Below are 17,310 nucleotides of genomic sequence, written 5' to 3'. Positions count from 1 at the left end.
TTTCAGATTAAATAATTAAAATTCTGTCTTGTGCAAATATTTCTACCTTTATATTACTAAGTTTTTCATACACTTAGAGGGCAACAAGGTGGATCTACCTAAGAGGTGTGGGATGCCACGTGGGGAAGTTTTCTGAAACTCCCCAAGAAGTGCCTGGGAGCATTTTTGCAGCAATGCTATTTGGCCTAAACTAGTCCAGCTGGATAGCAGAAAATCCCATTTAATGTCTAATAAAAAGCATGCACAGACTGATAGATGTAACATTACCAGTATGCAAAAATTAAAATGAAACAAATTAAGAACTCCAAACATTAAATTCAGATTGTTTATTGTAAACAGAATAACTCTAGCACTCTGTCATACTGGCTGTGTCACATGCACCCAATTCCACATCAACTGCTTAAAATAGCACTTGCAAAAATTACAGTTATGTAATAATAATTTATGTTTTCTTACATAAACTAATTAACAAGCACTAAAATTGAATTACAGTGTATTCTAGGTAGTTCTTTATTGCTTGTAGACACTGCAGCTTTGGATCCATTAAAATGAACCCATTAGTATGCCTGAGTTTATCAAAATTTACTGCTATATCAAACTCAGAAACTGTAAAATGCTGGAGAACACTTAAAAGCAATTAAGAGTTGTTGGAAAACTCCATGGGTTTCCACATCCAGTCACAGAACTTTGAGGGTATACGTTTTTTCCTCTGGAAAACATGATTTGTTAGCTTGTGTTAGATACACTACTATTCCAATTTATTTATATAATCTGTTAAGAGTTGATAATACTTCCATGAATATATATATATTTATTTTTACACACAATAGGAGCCATTTCATTATATTCACCATAAGAGTGGTATGTTTAGATACTAAATCCCAAAATATATATTTTTATAATATGTTGTCAAATCTTTTAATATATATAATACAAATACTTTTACTAAAGGAAAACTATAAACAAAAGTGAAATGCAAGAGGGCAAAAAGCCTCATGAGAAGGATCCATGAAAAATGTGAGCAGAGATATCTTTACTGGTTTTGTTAGACTGTATTTATTTTTTTTCTCTTCATCAGGCTAAAAAAGATGCCTAGTGGCCTTCCTTGGCAACAGGTTACATCACAAACTCTCACCAAATTTATTAAAAAATACTGAAACATGTACCATTAACCTTTGAAACAACTTTTAAATGCACCATATTTATTCAATTAGAAGAGACTCTCAAACCCAACTTAAGGCCCTTTCCCTGACAAGCATTCATTTAATCTGGCCTTAAGCCAGTGTAAGAACCAACATTGATTCAATCACAGAACAGCCCCACTGATTACACCAGGATTCTGATGTTTGACACACATGCCCATCCCATCAGGGCATTACCTGCAGGCTCTTTTAGTAAGAAGCAGATTCTCACTAACACCTCTGAGCAGATTATACACCTTCAGAGCTTTACATACTCTCTCCTGTCCCATTAAGTGCCCTCTCTTTTATGTATTACACAGGTAGGAGAACTTCCTGCTCCTTGCCTTTTCCTGTTTGGGTGCTGTCCCAAGCACAGACCACTCTGCAGAAGTCAGTAAAGTTGGTGAGACACCTTATATTGTTTTATCATTTTACTACATTATGGAATATATATATCTATCTATATATATAAACATCATTTCAGCATAGTTCTTGATCCTTCTGAGTTCTGCCTTCTTCCCAGAAGCAGGAGCAAACCCTTTGTGATGTAACCTGAAGCACAGGCTGTGCTGTAGCACTGCTACCCCAGCACTGCACTGTCCCAAACACCTTCCTGAAGGACAAGAAGGACCCAGACAAGAATCAAAGTAATGATGTATCTGACTCATTAGAGAGCCCCTATTTGACATGCACCTGTTCTTGAGTAAAGAACTCGTGTGTGTTTAAAGTTATTTGCATTAATGAGTGCTTTGCTGGACTGAGACCCAACATAACAGGTGAGGCAAAACAGACTGAGTTCTCCATCAGCACATATTCAACTGAAAACAAAAGATGACACCAAAGAAAGTATTTGATATACCAAATGGACAGTTCACAGTAATGCTAGAAAACTGAACAGGATGTTGACGGTATCAAGAGACTGGGACAACACTTTTGGTAACAAAAATAAGATGCACTAATAAAGTGTTTCCAGCATTTTACTAGTTTTAATATAAAATGTCCCCAAATTTGTATAGAAAGATTAAAATCATGCCCTTATCTTCAATTATTCTCATTAAGACAATTCTCTCACCTATTACTGTGTTGTCAAATTTCCTTTCTTCCAGCCCCACTGGTCTTCATAAAACTTAAATAGAAAATATGTTGGTTGTTGCATTAAGGATCAATTAAAAAAGTATCATTCAACACGTCACTTCAAAAAAATGTGAAAATCTCTATTTTTAAGAAAAATTGTTGACCCCATCCCAAAAAGGACTTACTTATCTCACCCCCTCCAAATCCCAATAAGATAATTATTGGGATACTGAATGGTGTTTTTCAGGAGTAACAAGCACATTTCAAGCAACTTCGTTTGCTCTGGAGGGTTATTTCATCAAAATGAAATTCTGAAGGGATATGTTATTTTAAAAATATACTGCATCTACAAGTTTTTTATTATTGTTGTTGTTTCAGTTGATTTTGGTTTTTAACAGGTTGTCTGTAATATAAATGAAACATGACCACAACTGATTTTTATATATCCTCTATCCCTAACACACAGCTAATGTCAAATGAACCAAGGAGGAATTTGGGACTTTCATAATGAACAGAACCATTTATCCCAATGATCTTTAATAATTTTGTTCATCACAAAGTCCCCTGAAACCATGTCAGTACTGATCATTTACATTTCTTCATCCATTGGGGTTCTTCACAGTTTTGCAGCCATGAAATTGATATGTGGTTTCACCAGTGGGAAGAGCGGCAGACTGCGCTTGAATTCTGTCATATTTTCAATCACACTTGGCTGCAAAAAAGTGCATGCAAGAAAAAGTCTGCTCAGTATCTTCAATCAGAAAAGTGGCAAATTCCTTTGTGGCTTTTCATTTCAACTGTTGCTACAGCTACACATAAATATACCTGCCTTGCTCTTTTCTACAATATTAGTGATTCATACTTCATTATTACAGGAACCTCCAAAATACAATGTTATTTCTTACTGAACAACCAGTTTGATATTTATATCATTCAAACAGCTATACTGCATTGCTAACAACATCAAAATCTCCCATAAATGCAGAGCTGATCTTTTCATTTTCATTCTAATTCAGAGCACCCCACCTGTCCTTTGAACATCAGACCGAGATCCTAACCACAATAGCTATTCTATGTACTATTATTTTTAGATGTAGTAACAAAGTAAGCTTCTAATATTTCAGTCATAATGGCTAATATATCCTCACACAGAAATTTCTGCTCATAGGAATTATTTCACCTTACAGGTGAAATAATGTTCTTCTGATGAAGAACACAGACCTACCACATTGTGAAAAGTTAATCACCTGTTGGTACAAACACTGCCATCCTTCAAGAACAGTCACTGAAGGTCCAAAAAAGACCCAGTGCTGTCCCATCCAGCCACCGAGCAATCTGTAATACTTGTATGAATAGAATTTCCCAAGTTGTTTCCTCCACAAATAAACACATGAACAGGAATGTGCTTTAATATTTTAAGCTTTAAGAAAATGACCAAGTAGTTGGTTTTGCTGTTGCTCTGGGGTTGGTGGGTTGTTTGGGTTTTTTACACAAAGATGATAAATTTGTTGATGCATATGCATCTCTATCTTGACACCTGATTTATCTGATCACATACAATCAGTATTTTCAGACAGTCATCTGTATTTTATCCACAGTGCAGATAACCAGTGGAGTTTACTACACTGGTTAGCTCTTGTTTCAGAGGACTGAAAAGAATCAAGGAAAAAGGACAAATTGATAAAAAGAGAAAACAGCAAAATCCCTGTTGTTAGGGAGGACAAAAATGCAGGTAGAAAAGAGCTAAAACGTCAGCCCCATGACAGCAGCAATTTCCAGAGGTCTGTTTCTCCCTATAAACTTGTACTTAATGATACAAAACCTCTAGATTAAAATGCAGGCTAGGATTTTTTTTTGTGTGTTGTTTCTTTTTACCTGTGGTAGTGGTGGTGCTGGTGCCAGGTTCACATCATTTTGGCATGGAAATTCTCCTACAACAGGACCTATTTAACATCAGAAAAATTAATTTGGGACCATAATTTAATGACTATCTTTTACAAAACTGATTAACTCTTTCTCTTATAAGACAGGTATCTAAATAAAGCATCTTTATTTAAATATTTAAAATAAAAATTTTTAAATATTTAAATTTGAAGTATCACTAAATAAGGTTTCATAAACATTTTGCTTTTATATTACAAGTCTGTCTCTAGAAATACTGATATTAATCCATTATTTTATCTGAAAACATGAGCTGAGGCAGGGGCTTTTATTCCTTTTACTTATACATAAAGAAAATTTAGAAATAAAAACTGCTCATCTGTTGATCAACCAATACTTAAAACTGCTTCTCAGTACAAATGATGAGCACAGTAGCAAATGCCAGTGGTACATACAAGAGCAGTGCAAGAACAGCACATCATTTGATAAGGATGTGCCTACAGAAGTGTAGAGGTTTCTCCAGGCACCAAAAATCTGGACAGCAATCCCAAGTATTCCCTGCCTATACCCATGCATGTCCAACTCCAATTACCCCCAAACTTATTTTTGTAATTCCAATATTTTTTTTCCATAGCATAAGAGAGGCCAAATACCAGATTAAAAGATTTAGGACTGGGGAGCTGGTTTAGGACTTGTTATAATTTCTGTAAGCAATCACTTGTCAGGTTGTCTTGCAAGCTTAGCCTTGTCTTGGGAAGATAGCATTCCAAGCAAGTAATACCCAATCTGGCAATACAATTACTACACTTTAAGCAGTCTTCTCTAGATAGGAAAAGTTCTAGAACTATTTGTATGTAGCAATTTCCAGTCATGAGAACTGGAAAGGTGCTTTGAAGCAAGTCTTCCTTACTCAGCTGCAAAGCCACAATTTTTACACTACCATAAAAATCGGTCCTGAGGCAGAAGAGAGTTTTTATGACATGCATGCAGTATGAGCTTCTCTCTGTACCACACACCAGCTTTTAATATTTTTGACTTTGCAAATAAATGTTTGTTGGAATTTAAGTCCAGTATAAAATGGTGAAAGATTTGCAAGCAAAACCTTAGAAGTTTTTCCTCTCAGTTTATTTCTATTAACCAGAAACACTTCTTGCCTTTTCCTTCTTGAATTCTAAAATGGAACAATACAGTTTAGATTGCACAACTGATCTATATTACTTCAAAATAAAACTCAAATAAAAGTTGACCTTCTGAAGTTTTAATAAAATGTTTTCTATTCCCAGAGGTTTTGGTTTTTGTTTGTTTCCCCCTTTGAGGGTGTTCAAATACTATCATGGGCATTCATTGCTAGTTTGGCAAAAAAATGCCCACACTGGATTGGTAAGTGCACATTCTAATTTTGGGCTGGTTGGAGGTATTGCTCCCCTGTAGGCTATTACAAAGTTTAATGTTTGTTTGAAAATATCTTGTTGAAAGCAGAAGTAGTATTTTAGGATATATTGTTTTATTATCAATATACTTCAGAATATTGATAAGCCAAAAAACTTGTCTAAAAAATCAACAAAAAATCTGAAGCACCCATGTGAAGTACACCTAGGATAAAACCCACCTTATTCCTCTGAAAGGTGCATTATCTCCAAAGCTGAGTTTTTCTTACAGTGCATTTGTATGATATAACATGGCTATCTGTAACTATCACTTGCTGGAACAGGAATTGATTAAATATTATATTCAGCACAATACTTACAGGAATCCATTTCCCTTGCAAGGACATGTACTGATACCTTGTGTCTTCTGGGAGCATCTATTGCCAACAGCACCTACAGTAAAAAATATCAAGTCCTTCAGGTTTAGGAAGTATTCCTTAGACATTATAAAATAACAAAAAGAATGAAAGAGTTTAAATTTTAATTTAAACCTTAAAATGGGGGATGAATTTTGGGATGTGCCTTCACCTATTATTAAAAGTCATCCATACAGTACTCCTGAATTATTTTACAAACAAGTTAAGCAATTCATGTACTGCCTGGAAAAACTGTAAGTAACAGAAATACAGCCATTAACTATCATAGTATCAGGAATGCAACCTAAAATCTCTGCAGAACTTTCAATCCCTTGGCAGCCTCCTGGAAGCACATCACCCTGAACACTCATTAAATTCAGCTGGACTATCCAATCTAGCCTGTTATTTCTGCTCTGGAATGCTGGATAATCACATATTGAGCACTGATGTAAGCAAAATAGTATAGATTCCTACAAACCCAGAATATGCATACTCTTTCAAAAATTCTCATTTATTAAACACCAGGTACTGAAATTCCATTTACTAACTTTGCATTTGCTGCACAACTTCATGTATGCTATAGTACTATTAAAAAAAAAATAAAAGTAAACAACCCCCTCTGCCCAAGAGAGGAAAAAAGAAGACAGACACACACATGCCCATGATTCTTCACAGGCAGAAATTTTTCTATCCAAGAATGAATTCTGAAGACATTAAGTTGATCTTACTTTCCAGAGAACTCCCTGAGCTACCAGTACTCCATAAGTAATAAAACTCCATGAGCACTTTGCAATATAGTGAAATACCATCATCTATTACACATTAAAAACCAGACAGAATGATGCCCAAGTTTTTTTATACTGTTGGGGGGTGACACGGACAGGACAGGGACACATTTGAATCACTTACATTATCCATCTGAGTTAAAATGTACATTTACTGCATCATTATGCTGTTCCTTTGCTCTGCCTAACCATTAGAGCAACAAAAACCCCTACTGATTTTACAGTGAACAAAGCTTCAAAAACATCTGTTTTATTCACAATTCATTCCCATAAAATAAGCTGAATCACTGATTGAAGAAAAATATAAAAGAACAAATGTGCAATTTTGGCCAGGCTTGGTCACAGAGCAGCACATTTTATATCCACAAAGGAAAGATAAATGAAACAAGAATAAGAGCCAGCAAGGAAAAAACCACAACAAAATCCTATCATTCTGTGCAATTTTTACAGTTGCTATTAAACTAAGTAATATTCAGGAAATAAAAGACACCAGCATCCATTTTACCACCTCCCTAAAACAGGTGTCAGTATATCCCTTCAGAGCATGCCCAAATAAGATTCAGTTGTACTCCATCTCATTCTCAGTAACATTTTAGCTGCATGACTAACTTACCTTGTAGAACTGTATAATGTCATCCTTGGTCAGGGTCTTCAGATAAGCCACTTCAATGTTATCTGCACAACAACAGCACAAATTAGAGTAAGTCTGCAGATCACAGCTGGTTATTAGCACACTGCTTATACAAAGTATACTTCTTTCAAATTCAGATGCTGCAATTGACTGCAAATGAAAAGCTTCTCATTGTTATCTTTCAAGTTAATACTTACTTCACTCAAAGTGTCAGTAGAACCTTGGCAGAAAATTGTACTTCAATGAGTCTACTTGATTTGACTTACTAAAATATGCAAGTTTGAAGAATACTGATTGCACTCTGGGCTATTCAGTAGCTAAAATAGATATGCCTGCTCTTGCATATGATCTTCAAATCAGCTACACATTTCTAATACAGGTCATAGATGGCTTTTTGTCAGAGTTAGGAAACAGGATGGTAGGACATGCTTTTACAGACATGTTAAGGAATGGTGCCTACCTATCCCTTAAGAAGCAGTCCCACCTTTAAGATATTGGGGACAATATGTTTCAGTTACTACATTCCTTCATATTAATTAAACTGTCATGGACTAATCACCTAATATCAGTGCTGCTTAAGCAGGAAGGTCTCCTGTAGGCGTGCTTGCTTTTCTTAGGATTAGCAAGAAGATCAAGGAAGAAACACATGCAAGAGAACAGAGTGTGAACAAGCCTGTAATGCAGGCTCCAAGCAATATGAAGTTCTATATGGAGGAAATAAAAAAAAATCAACAATACAGTTTGGAAAACTAGGTAAGATTTGGGAGAAAACAGTAAAAGTAGTAATATTAAAAATGTACAAACAAAAACATCCTTTCACTGCTTAAGGCTGGGAAATGAATTTCTGATTTTGACAATTCTAGTCATATTAAAATAATTAATGACATAAAATTACTAGTGGGCAGAGGGGAATTAAAGATACAAAAGTCAAGGGAAATAATAAGAAGAATTTAGGTATCAAAAATATGGCTACACTTAGCAGAAATTCCAAAGAGATACTATTGATCCAATTATGGTATAATCAGAAACACTTAAGGCTGAAAAACCCCACACTATTTAATCAGACACAAAAAAAATACTGGAAGTGATAAGTTTCAATTCCACTTCTTATGCTCAGACATGAAACTTTTCAGTAGCTCTTATTCTCTCTACACCAAGCTAGATGACAAGTCAAAACTCTTCATTATTAATCAGCTCAGTGAGTCATCACGAAGCAAAAAGACTGTATTTGCTATCATGGAAAGCCAATATGGTACACATAATGCAGAAGAGAAGCCACAGAATACAGAATGAGTTTTATGGAGGAAGCATATTATGCATGAAGACAGAAAATTAGAGCTGTGAATAAGAGTCGAGACATGAAGCTGTCAGGAAAAACTGATCTGTGCATAAAATGATTTTTTTTAATGTCAGAAACTGTATTACTAATGTGTCTAACTGTATTAGCAATGTATATCAATTTTTTAAAATTTAAAATACATTTTTAAAGTATTTAAACAAATACAACTTAAATATTGTGTAGGACCACACAGTAAATAAATGTCAGTCCATTTCCAGTAATCATACTAGAAGCTGGATCTCATTTGGTCTCCTACAAACCTATAACCTTCAAAGCACCACAGATGAAAAAAAAACCCAAAAAAATTAGTGTTTCTTCAAATCCACTCTAAGCTGAGACAGACTGCATGTTAGTTAAGATACTTGCTGTTGCCTCTGTCAGCACTCCCTCAAAACAACTGCACGATGCAAAGAGAAATAGGGTTCATGTAAATGTGTGTGCTGTCAGGCATGCCAGTGTGTTTCTGACTGCATCACAGGGAAACAGACAGTAAATTATGTACAGGCTGTGTAAAAGTTTCAGTTGTTCCCAAATGAATATGACACTCAACACTCACAAATGCAGCCAAACTAGAGCATTCACTTTTAAAGGAATTACCATTTGTCTTACCTCTGTCAAAGTTGTACTGCTGGGAAATGATTTCTCCCCAGTATTTAGCACATTCTGCAGACAGCTTCTTTGGTTTGTCTAGACGACGGATTGCTAAAGCTTGGATGTGTTTTTGGAAGGCCTCTTCTGTCATGTCTTCTATGCATTTCTCCATAGTCTTTAAGAATGCTTCAACTCTGCTCTCTAAATAGTGTGGTGGCTTTTCAGATTGGATAATAAATCGCAGTCCTTGGATGCCATTTGCCCGACGTGGGCCACTGAACACAATGTAACCTTGGCAAAACAAGAACAGCCAAAAATGAAAAGAAATCCTTTGTCACAGCATTGAATTTGCCAAATGCAGCATGCTTGGCAAGAAGGCAATTTTATGCTAACTTAATTCTGTATTATAAATAAAATAATGTAGGTTTTCAAAATGTGACACTGTATTTTTTTAGAACATCTTTATTTCACTGAGGTCAATATCAATTTAGGGGAGGGGCAAGGAGGAGATGAGGCACACTAAGACAAAACAAAAGAAATTCTGTCATCAGGATTGGGTTACCAGAAATGAAGCTGTACTCTAGTGCTTCATTAGACTCAATATTAGAAACTTACTATTTTTTCATAACATCCAATCTGAATTCTCTTTGCTGTAATGTAAGATCACTACTTCCCATTTTACGAGTTAGAGAAAGTATTTTTCCCTTCCTTTTTGTTGCATGATTTTCTAATCTGAACAACTAATCCTCTCTTCAGTCTTCCTCTACTTTTTTAATAGCAAGTCTATCACATAACAGTCTTTTAAAGGCTGTTTTATAGTTTTCTTATGGTTTCCTGATGCTCATGTCAAAGCTGGTGACAGTATTTCTAAGTTTTTATCTGAACAATTTAGGAGTATTACTGTGAGTGCATCTTGAATGTGTCCATTTATATATCCCAGCATTTTACACAGCAGCATGACACTGCTGATTTATGTCCTACTTCTGATCCACTGTACCCTGCAGAGTTTTCTACAAAATTGCTACCTAGCCAGTTGCTTCCTGGCTTGTATCTGTGCCATTGGTTGTTCCTGCCAAACTGTTCCTAACAAATTGCATCTTGTCTTCATTCAAGTCATGTTTCCAAAATGTCAAACTAATTTTAAATTCTAACTCTACCTTCCCACACACTTGCAGCCTCTCCCAAATTATCTGAAAATTCAGTGAATACCCTCACTCTTCTATCATCCAGAATTTTGATGAATACAGCATGGAAGACTGGATCAGAGCAGAGGTCTGTAGAACACCATTTTCCAAATGAACTATTCTCTATTCTCCAGTCATGACCTTCCAAACTCCTGTACCCAAATGTGTAGTTCTTCCACCTAGGTACTTCAGTAACAGTCTCTCAGTTACCTTCTATGAATTTAGAGCTAGCTTGAAAATTTATTCCATGTTTTCCTGGAATTTGAATTAAACTGACTGATTTATAATTTCCCTGCTTTTTCTCTTCCCTTTTTTAAAAAGAAACATGTAGCATTTAGCTGTGTCTACCTTTCCAATACCTTATCATCCACACATTTTCCATTATAAGACTTCTAATTCCAGGATTTCCTAATTTCATTCTTTGGAATAGAATGCAGAACTCATCACACCTTGAACTTTTTAAAAATTTCTAATTTAATCTGACTAATCTGTTATTTTCCTGTTCAAAAGTAAGACATGAACTTTGATCCCCAGTATTTATTAAGTGAAAACTGAGTAAGCCATCCTGAATTTTCTGATGATTTGAACATTTTTATTTTAATGATTTGAACACTTTGATTTTTTTCCATCATTGCCAACTTTCCTCCCCCACTTTCTCATACTGCTTAACCATTTATTGGAAGAATTCTCGTTACTACTTCTACTGTTTAGCAAACTTCTAACTCTTTAACTTCTTTTTCCCAAAGCTTTCTCAGAAATCTTACTAACAATTCCATGACATTTACTGGATTTTGATGATATCTCTGTTGCCCCTCCTAAGTGTTGTGAGCTCTGTTATTTGGCAATTATGAAGTGCTGGACTAAACTGGTTCTTCCTCAGTTCCCCCCCAACTTCAGCTGTTACTTTCAACTTCTATACAAAACCAGCCACCAGAACATTTCAAAATCCTGTTAAATAACCTGGGTCTATCCTATTTTCAGCAGGCATACACAGGTAGTTGAAACTGCTGTGATGAGTATTGTATGGCTGGTTCTGCCAGTTGCTCACAAAAAGCCTAATCTTGCCTGACATCCCTGGCAGTCATCACACTGAAATATTTGTCTGCTTCTCACCTTTGGAAAACCTGTACTCCTCCTCATGAGTATTACAATCATGTGAGCTGCCATGCAAAGTCTCTGTCTCTCCTTCTTACTCTGTTTGGAATAACCTTGCCAGTTCTCAGTCTTACTGGTTCAGGTAACAATTATTTGTACTTATTGGTGAACAGCTATAGTCTTAAAAAGCCTGAAATGTATTTAGGTCTTCACCAATACAGTAGATTACCATTACCCACACAGCAGTATTTCTAATTTAGGCCTTACAATTTAACAGTTGGACTCAGTGATCTTAGATGTCTTTCCCAACCTAAATGATTCTGTGATTCTACGAATCTTGAAGTGCACCTACAAGTAGAGTCACAAGGAGGAAACATCAAACCACTATTGATTCTTTAAGAAGATCAAGAAATTTAGGGGACTGATCCAATCTCCTTTTGGCAAATTCTAACATGAAGTTTTCTGCACAGTGATCACACTTTTTTGAGTTGGAGCTGATTTCAGATATTTCAGACATCTTAAAAATCATGCCTGCTTGTTCTTATTTTAGACTCTGTGCACAGAATTTCTTTGAGTCATCAGCAGTTAAGACGATTTGCATTTAGCAAGTGCCCTTGAAATGGCATTCAGTAAGCAGGGAGAGAGCACCTCCCCAGGTCCCTGTGGCACTGGTGTGCACACACAGCTGCTGAGAACTCACCCAACTGCTCCTGGGTGCGCAGCGTGTTGAAGCACGGCTCTGAGATAATCTGGCAGAAGAGCTCCAAAAACATATTCTCAGAAGTGCTCTGCATGTCTGTCTGGTAATAGATTTCAATGCCACAGTTGTTATGAACTTCATTTCTCTGCTGATATACAAACCAACCTCCTAAAAGACAAAGTTAAAACACGGAAGTTCATGCAAGTTGACAATTAAAAACATAATGGGCTAAGGTTTGTAGAATGGACTTATAATAAGTGGTTTAGGACTGTTAAAGCAGAATTTCCACTAAAAGCATACTTTTCATAAGACAAGAAAAGAATGCATCATTTTACCATCAAAATGTTACGGCTTGGAAATATTAGCAAGTAAATTGAAACTGGCTGCTTCTCTTCAAGCAAGTATTTTTGGAACTGCAGTGAAATTCTGCATAGGCTCTACTGTGTAAACAGTTTCTAAAGATAATCTGACAGAAATTATTATGAACATTAAAAATAATTCAGCATTTAATACCAACAACTTCTTTTGTATATGATAGTTCCCACAGATAATCAGCTAGGGGTAATTAATCTTATCTGTACAGCTACATATGTCACCACTCTCAGCAATACCTTGAACCTCCTTTTTATAAAAAACACTTTTTTCACTATGGAAGTAAAAACATACAAGACCAAAAGACTTTGTGTAAGGAAAAAAAAGTTATTTGTGTAAGAGCTTTTTGTTTTTGCAAAGAGTCATTACATGCAATTCTTAATGGTCAATTGACAATCAGAAATGCTCAAAGAATGGTGTTTACTCAAATGTATATACTCTGTGTAGCAGAGACTCGGACGGGGCTCTTATTTCCATAAATTATAACAAGTGACTTGGAATTGAAGTGCAGAATTGTATGATCATAGAAGGGCTGTGGGTTGGCAGCCACCAAAAGATCATCCACGTCATCCCAAGGAGTCCAATTTACATACACAAATTAAAAATGAAATCCAAGTAATTGTCAAGTGTGCTAGAAAGGTCATGTATTAGTACATAAATTTATCAGTAAAGCCACACCCTAACTATATTTCTGAATTTTAAGTTTAGAATACTTGAAGGAAGTTCGACTTCAAAACACACTCCTAGCAACACAGTAATATGCATTTTAAAATGTGAGCAAGGAGAATCTCAATTTAATGTGCCTTAAATATCATAAATCAATCATTTAACTTACTGTCAGGAAGCTGCACTTCTCTGTACCTCACTAGTTGACTGGGAAGGAGTGGCTTTGTATGAGCATGCTCAATGAGAGTGTCCTCAACCATCTGCATAATTCCTAATGCAGCCTGGAAAAGAAAACATAAAAGGGTTTTTAATGATCATTAGTTATTCTGTATTTAACAGCAGCATAAGACTTTCCAATTACTGATGGTGCTGTGAGAGAAAAGAAAAAAATCAGAAATATAAAGCAGGGATATTGTAATTCAATACAAATACAGTAGAAGTTAAGTAGATGAGAGGAAGAGTGAATATGGAGGGCAAGAGTTTTTTTGTGTCTTCTTCATGTTTAAATTGTCTACACATTTAACTACTCCCAATTCTCCCCAGTGCTTCTGAAATTAAAGATCAATGGGTTTTTTTCACTTTCCCTCCACTACTTGATGTGCTCATCTTTCACAGTGAAAAGGAGATATCTCTCAAATGAATGTCTGAGAGCAAATAGCATTTCAGTAGATGAAAGTTTTAAGAAAACAAATGGTTAAGGTAAAGGATGCATTTCATTGATGTGTTGGTGGTGTTAAGACTCATTGCACAAATACTTTCTTTTATTTGATGGATTACAGTAAGAATTAGAAAAATATCTATAAGGAGTGAAAAAAATCCAAAGTCATTACTTTCATTCAAGGATTTAACCTCAATAGCTCCATCTCTTAAGGGTTATGTGTTCTTGTAGCCTGCACACAGGAAATTACAGGAACCTGCTCAAGTAGTTTTGGCTGAAAGCTAAAATGTCGCATTCTGCATTGCCATAAACTCACAACACAAGTGATTTTATAAAAAACATGCAAAAGGTTTGAAAACTTAATAAACATACACCCTACCAACACCTCCAAAACCCCCATGCAGTATCAAAGACAAAAAGATAGAGGTCTAAAAATAACAGTTTAAAAAGTTAGAGAAAAAGACTATTTATTCTTTCAGTCAAGTCATCATATTAAAATACTGACAATAAGACTGCTCAGACAGATGTTCTGAACAGGATTAGTTTACTTTGCATCCACTTACAGCAAATATATAAAAGAAATTGTCAAAAAAGCCCAAGCATCAGAATGAATTTAAAAAAAATTAGGAATTTCAAGCAGCTATATAAATCTAATTTTTCAAGTCCAGATTTACTGAAAATTTTTTTCATGATTGAAAGGTGTCACATGACAATGTAAATTTTGATTTATTTTAGTTGGAAAAATTTCTTAGGTCCAGGTTAAAATTGCTGAGTTTTATCAGTGATTATCCCATCATGGGTACTGAAGGACAGACAACTTTTTCTACTTTCTATTGAGGGAGGTCTGCAGATAATTTCTAAACATTACACAGCTATGGGTACACCAGGATATCTTTCCCAGTTCTTTAGCAGTAGGACTTTCAATAGCCACCCATTATGTCAAGTAAAGAATGCACTTCTCTGACATAACTGCATCATCATGGAAATCTAAAAAATTCTGGGCACTCAGTTCTATTTCCAAAAGCAACTGACTTTTGTATACAAACATGTAAGGGATAAGGAAGGAAAAAGAGACTATTTTTAAATTTCTCTGCAAGAATTCTCTGCAAGAACTCTATAAATTTTTTTAACAAATACTTTAGAGACATTCTTGACAAAGAAAAGTTTGTCTCTCCAAGCTATTAGCTCCTTCCTATCTTATTTTTTCCCACTTTACAAATTAACTTTCTCCTCCATACACTCAGCAGTCATAAGCATTGTCTGTAACAGCCCTTGCTAGTAAACTATCCCAGAGCTGTTCTAACACAAAATACTCTAAACAAGCCTTATGAAAAAAGAACACAAAAACATAAAAATAGTATTAGAATTTGTATTGGTACATATATTAAAGTATTTCTTATGAATTCATATGCAAATACAAAGTGTTACTATTTTAAAGGAAGACAAAACAAATGTTTTCTGAGTTTCACTCCCCTGAGAGCTGACACTTGGCTTTTTCATGATCCACCATTCCTGTTTAGCTATGTGCAAACTACTTAACTGGAAGGATACTGGATTCTTAAATCTTTGCTAGTTATTCTGAAGGTTTTCAGTAGAAAAAAGCAAGATTTGCAGCACATCACTCCTTCTGCAGCTTGATCACAGTAACATGCAACATAGACTTTCAAATAAAATAGACTTTCAAATCCTAAGTTGCTTTTATTAAATTTCCAAGAGCAATATAGAGGCAGCACTTAGCCTACTAAAGCTAAAGTGGAAAAAATTATACTCTCATACTCCTATAAAGATAAAAAAGTACAAAGTAAATTATGAAATCACATTTGGCATAACTGCTTCAAGAGCTGCAAAGATTAAACCAGTGCCTCATTTTTATGCTGCTTTTAAATAAAAAATGTTTTATTAAGAAAGTATCAAACCAACCTGTTTTGTTATATTGCCATGGAGAAGAGCTTCAATGTGTAACCGTGACAACAGCTGTGCTATGAAGGCCTTGAGACGGGGAAGGGTGACATCTACAATACATATTTAGACAGTTAAATCACTCAAATGCATTTTTAAATTATGAAGGACCTAGGCCTAAATCATCATTAGATACAGTGCATTCTCAGAGGAGGAGAATTCTGTCATTAGGAAGAAGTGAAATCTCTCCTTAAAAATGCAGCACTGGAATGCTTCCAGGTCTAAATAGCAGCACTCACCATATAGTTTATTTCACTTAGAATTCACATGCTGTCTTGACCCAGATTCAGGGGGAAAAAAAAAAAGTTAAAAAAAGCTGCCTTTCCAATCATGCTGAACAAACACTCATTCTCCAGAGAACACACTTGCAATCATTCAGGTGGTGCTCCAAGGAAAAGCCTTAGTTATTTACTAAACAAGCAGCATGTAGTTTATAATGCTCAAGAAAGACTCTCTGCATTTACCATTCAGACTAAGAAAAAGAACCTCAACTCAAATATAGTGTTTTGCTATTAACTTTGGAACAAAGGGTACACAAGAAAAATATTTTGGCAATATATCCTAGAGGACACATGCACAACACATACACACACATTCTATCCAGCCTGGCCTTGCAAAGCAGTTTTCATACATAGTGCAAAATACAGTTTAACCTATAGAATCAATGGAGTAAGAGGAATGATGGTTGGATGGGGTATTCATGGATGGGTGTTCTGAATCAAACCCCACAAATACTAAAGTCAGGTATTCTTCTTGTAAAGAATGTTGGTGTATTCCAAGAAGATATTACAAGACATTTTGCAAACTGTCCCAGGAACAGCCTTTTAATACAACACAGTAAAATACAGGTAGGGAAAAGTTCTTCAGTTCTACAAACACAGAGTTACCCCAGAATGGTGTGGGTTGAAAGGGACCTTAAAGATCATCTAGTTCTGACACCCCTGCCATGGGCAGGGACACCATCCACTAGGCTCATTGCTCAGAACCCCATTCCATCTGGACTTGAAAAATCACTTAAATCTCATAATTAAAAATTTCTTCTTCCTTCAAATATACTGGGGCACCTACTTTGTGTTAAGATCCACAATGTTTTATTATTTATATATAGTTTTATTATTGTTGCCATCATCTACAGAAACTGCATATTTTTTCTTTATTAGCTACAGGTCTTTATTATCTACAGAAACATAAGCTAGGATTCCCCAACCATGGAAAAAACAAAATAGTTTGCACACTGGGAAGTACAACGCAGATACACTCCAGTGTGCCTGTAAGATGTCAACTAGAGACAAATTATTTCACCAATGTTGATTAAGTACTGGATTCACCACATCCAGGTTCATGTACCCCCAAAGTTAGTAAAGTTTTGCCTGAACTTGTATCTGCAAGTTTTGCCATTTGAGACCTTTTC

At 35.5% G+C, this 17,310-nt stretch overlaps 1 protein-coding gene across 3 annotated transcripts in view; it reads right to left on the bottom strand.

The window, feature by feature from the left end:
- Window positions 1-295: 295 nt before the first annotated feature.
- The window catches only part of IDE (insulin degrading enzyme), a 52,952-nt gene continuing 35,937 nt past the window's right edge, over window positions 296-17,310 (bottom strand). For all 3 annotated transcript variants that reach the window (XM_058810325.1, XM_058810321.1, XM_058810324.1), the window contains exons 18-25: window positions 15,861-15,952; window positions 13,452-13,563; window positions 12,245-12,412; window positions 9,284-9,556; window positions 7,318-7,379; window positions 5,884-5,956; window positions 4,131-4,198; window positions 296-2,967 (exon numbers count right to left, since the gene is read on the bottom strand). In XM_058810325.1, coding sequence (XP_058666308.1) covers window positions 2,872-2,967; window positions 4,131-4,198; window positions 5,884-5,956; window positions 7,318-7,379; window positions 9,284-9,556; window positions 12,245-12,412; window positions 13,452-13,563; window positions 15,861-15,952 — 944 coding nt within the window. In that variant the 3' untranslated portion in view covers window positions 296-2,871. The remainder of the gene's footprint in view (window positions 2,968-4,130; window positions 4,199-5,883; window positions 5,957-7,317; window positions 7,380-9,283; window positions 9,557-12,244; window positions 12,413-13,451; window positions 13,564-15,860; window positions 15,953-17,310) is intronic.

The sequence above is a fragment of the Ammospiza caudacuta genome, chromosome 9 (genome assembly GCF_027887145.1).
Source record: "Ammospiza caudacuta isolate bAmmCau1 chromosome 9, bAmmCau1.pri, whole genome shotgun sequence".
In the NCBI taxonomy this organism is placed as follows: Eukaryota; Metazoa; Chordata; class Aves; order Passeriformes; family Passerellidae; genus Ammospiza; species Ammospiza caudacuta.
The sequence above is the reverse complement of the archived record's forward strand: the minus strand, read 5'-3'. Positions and strand labels throughout refer to the sequence as shown.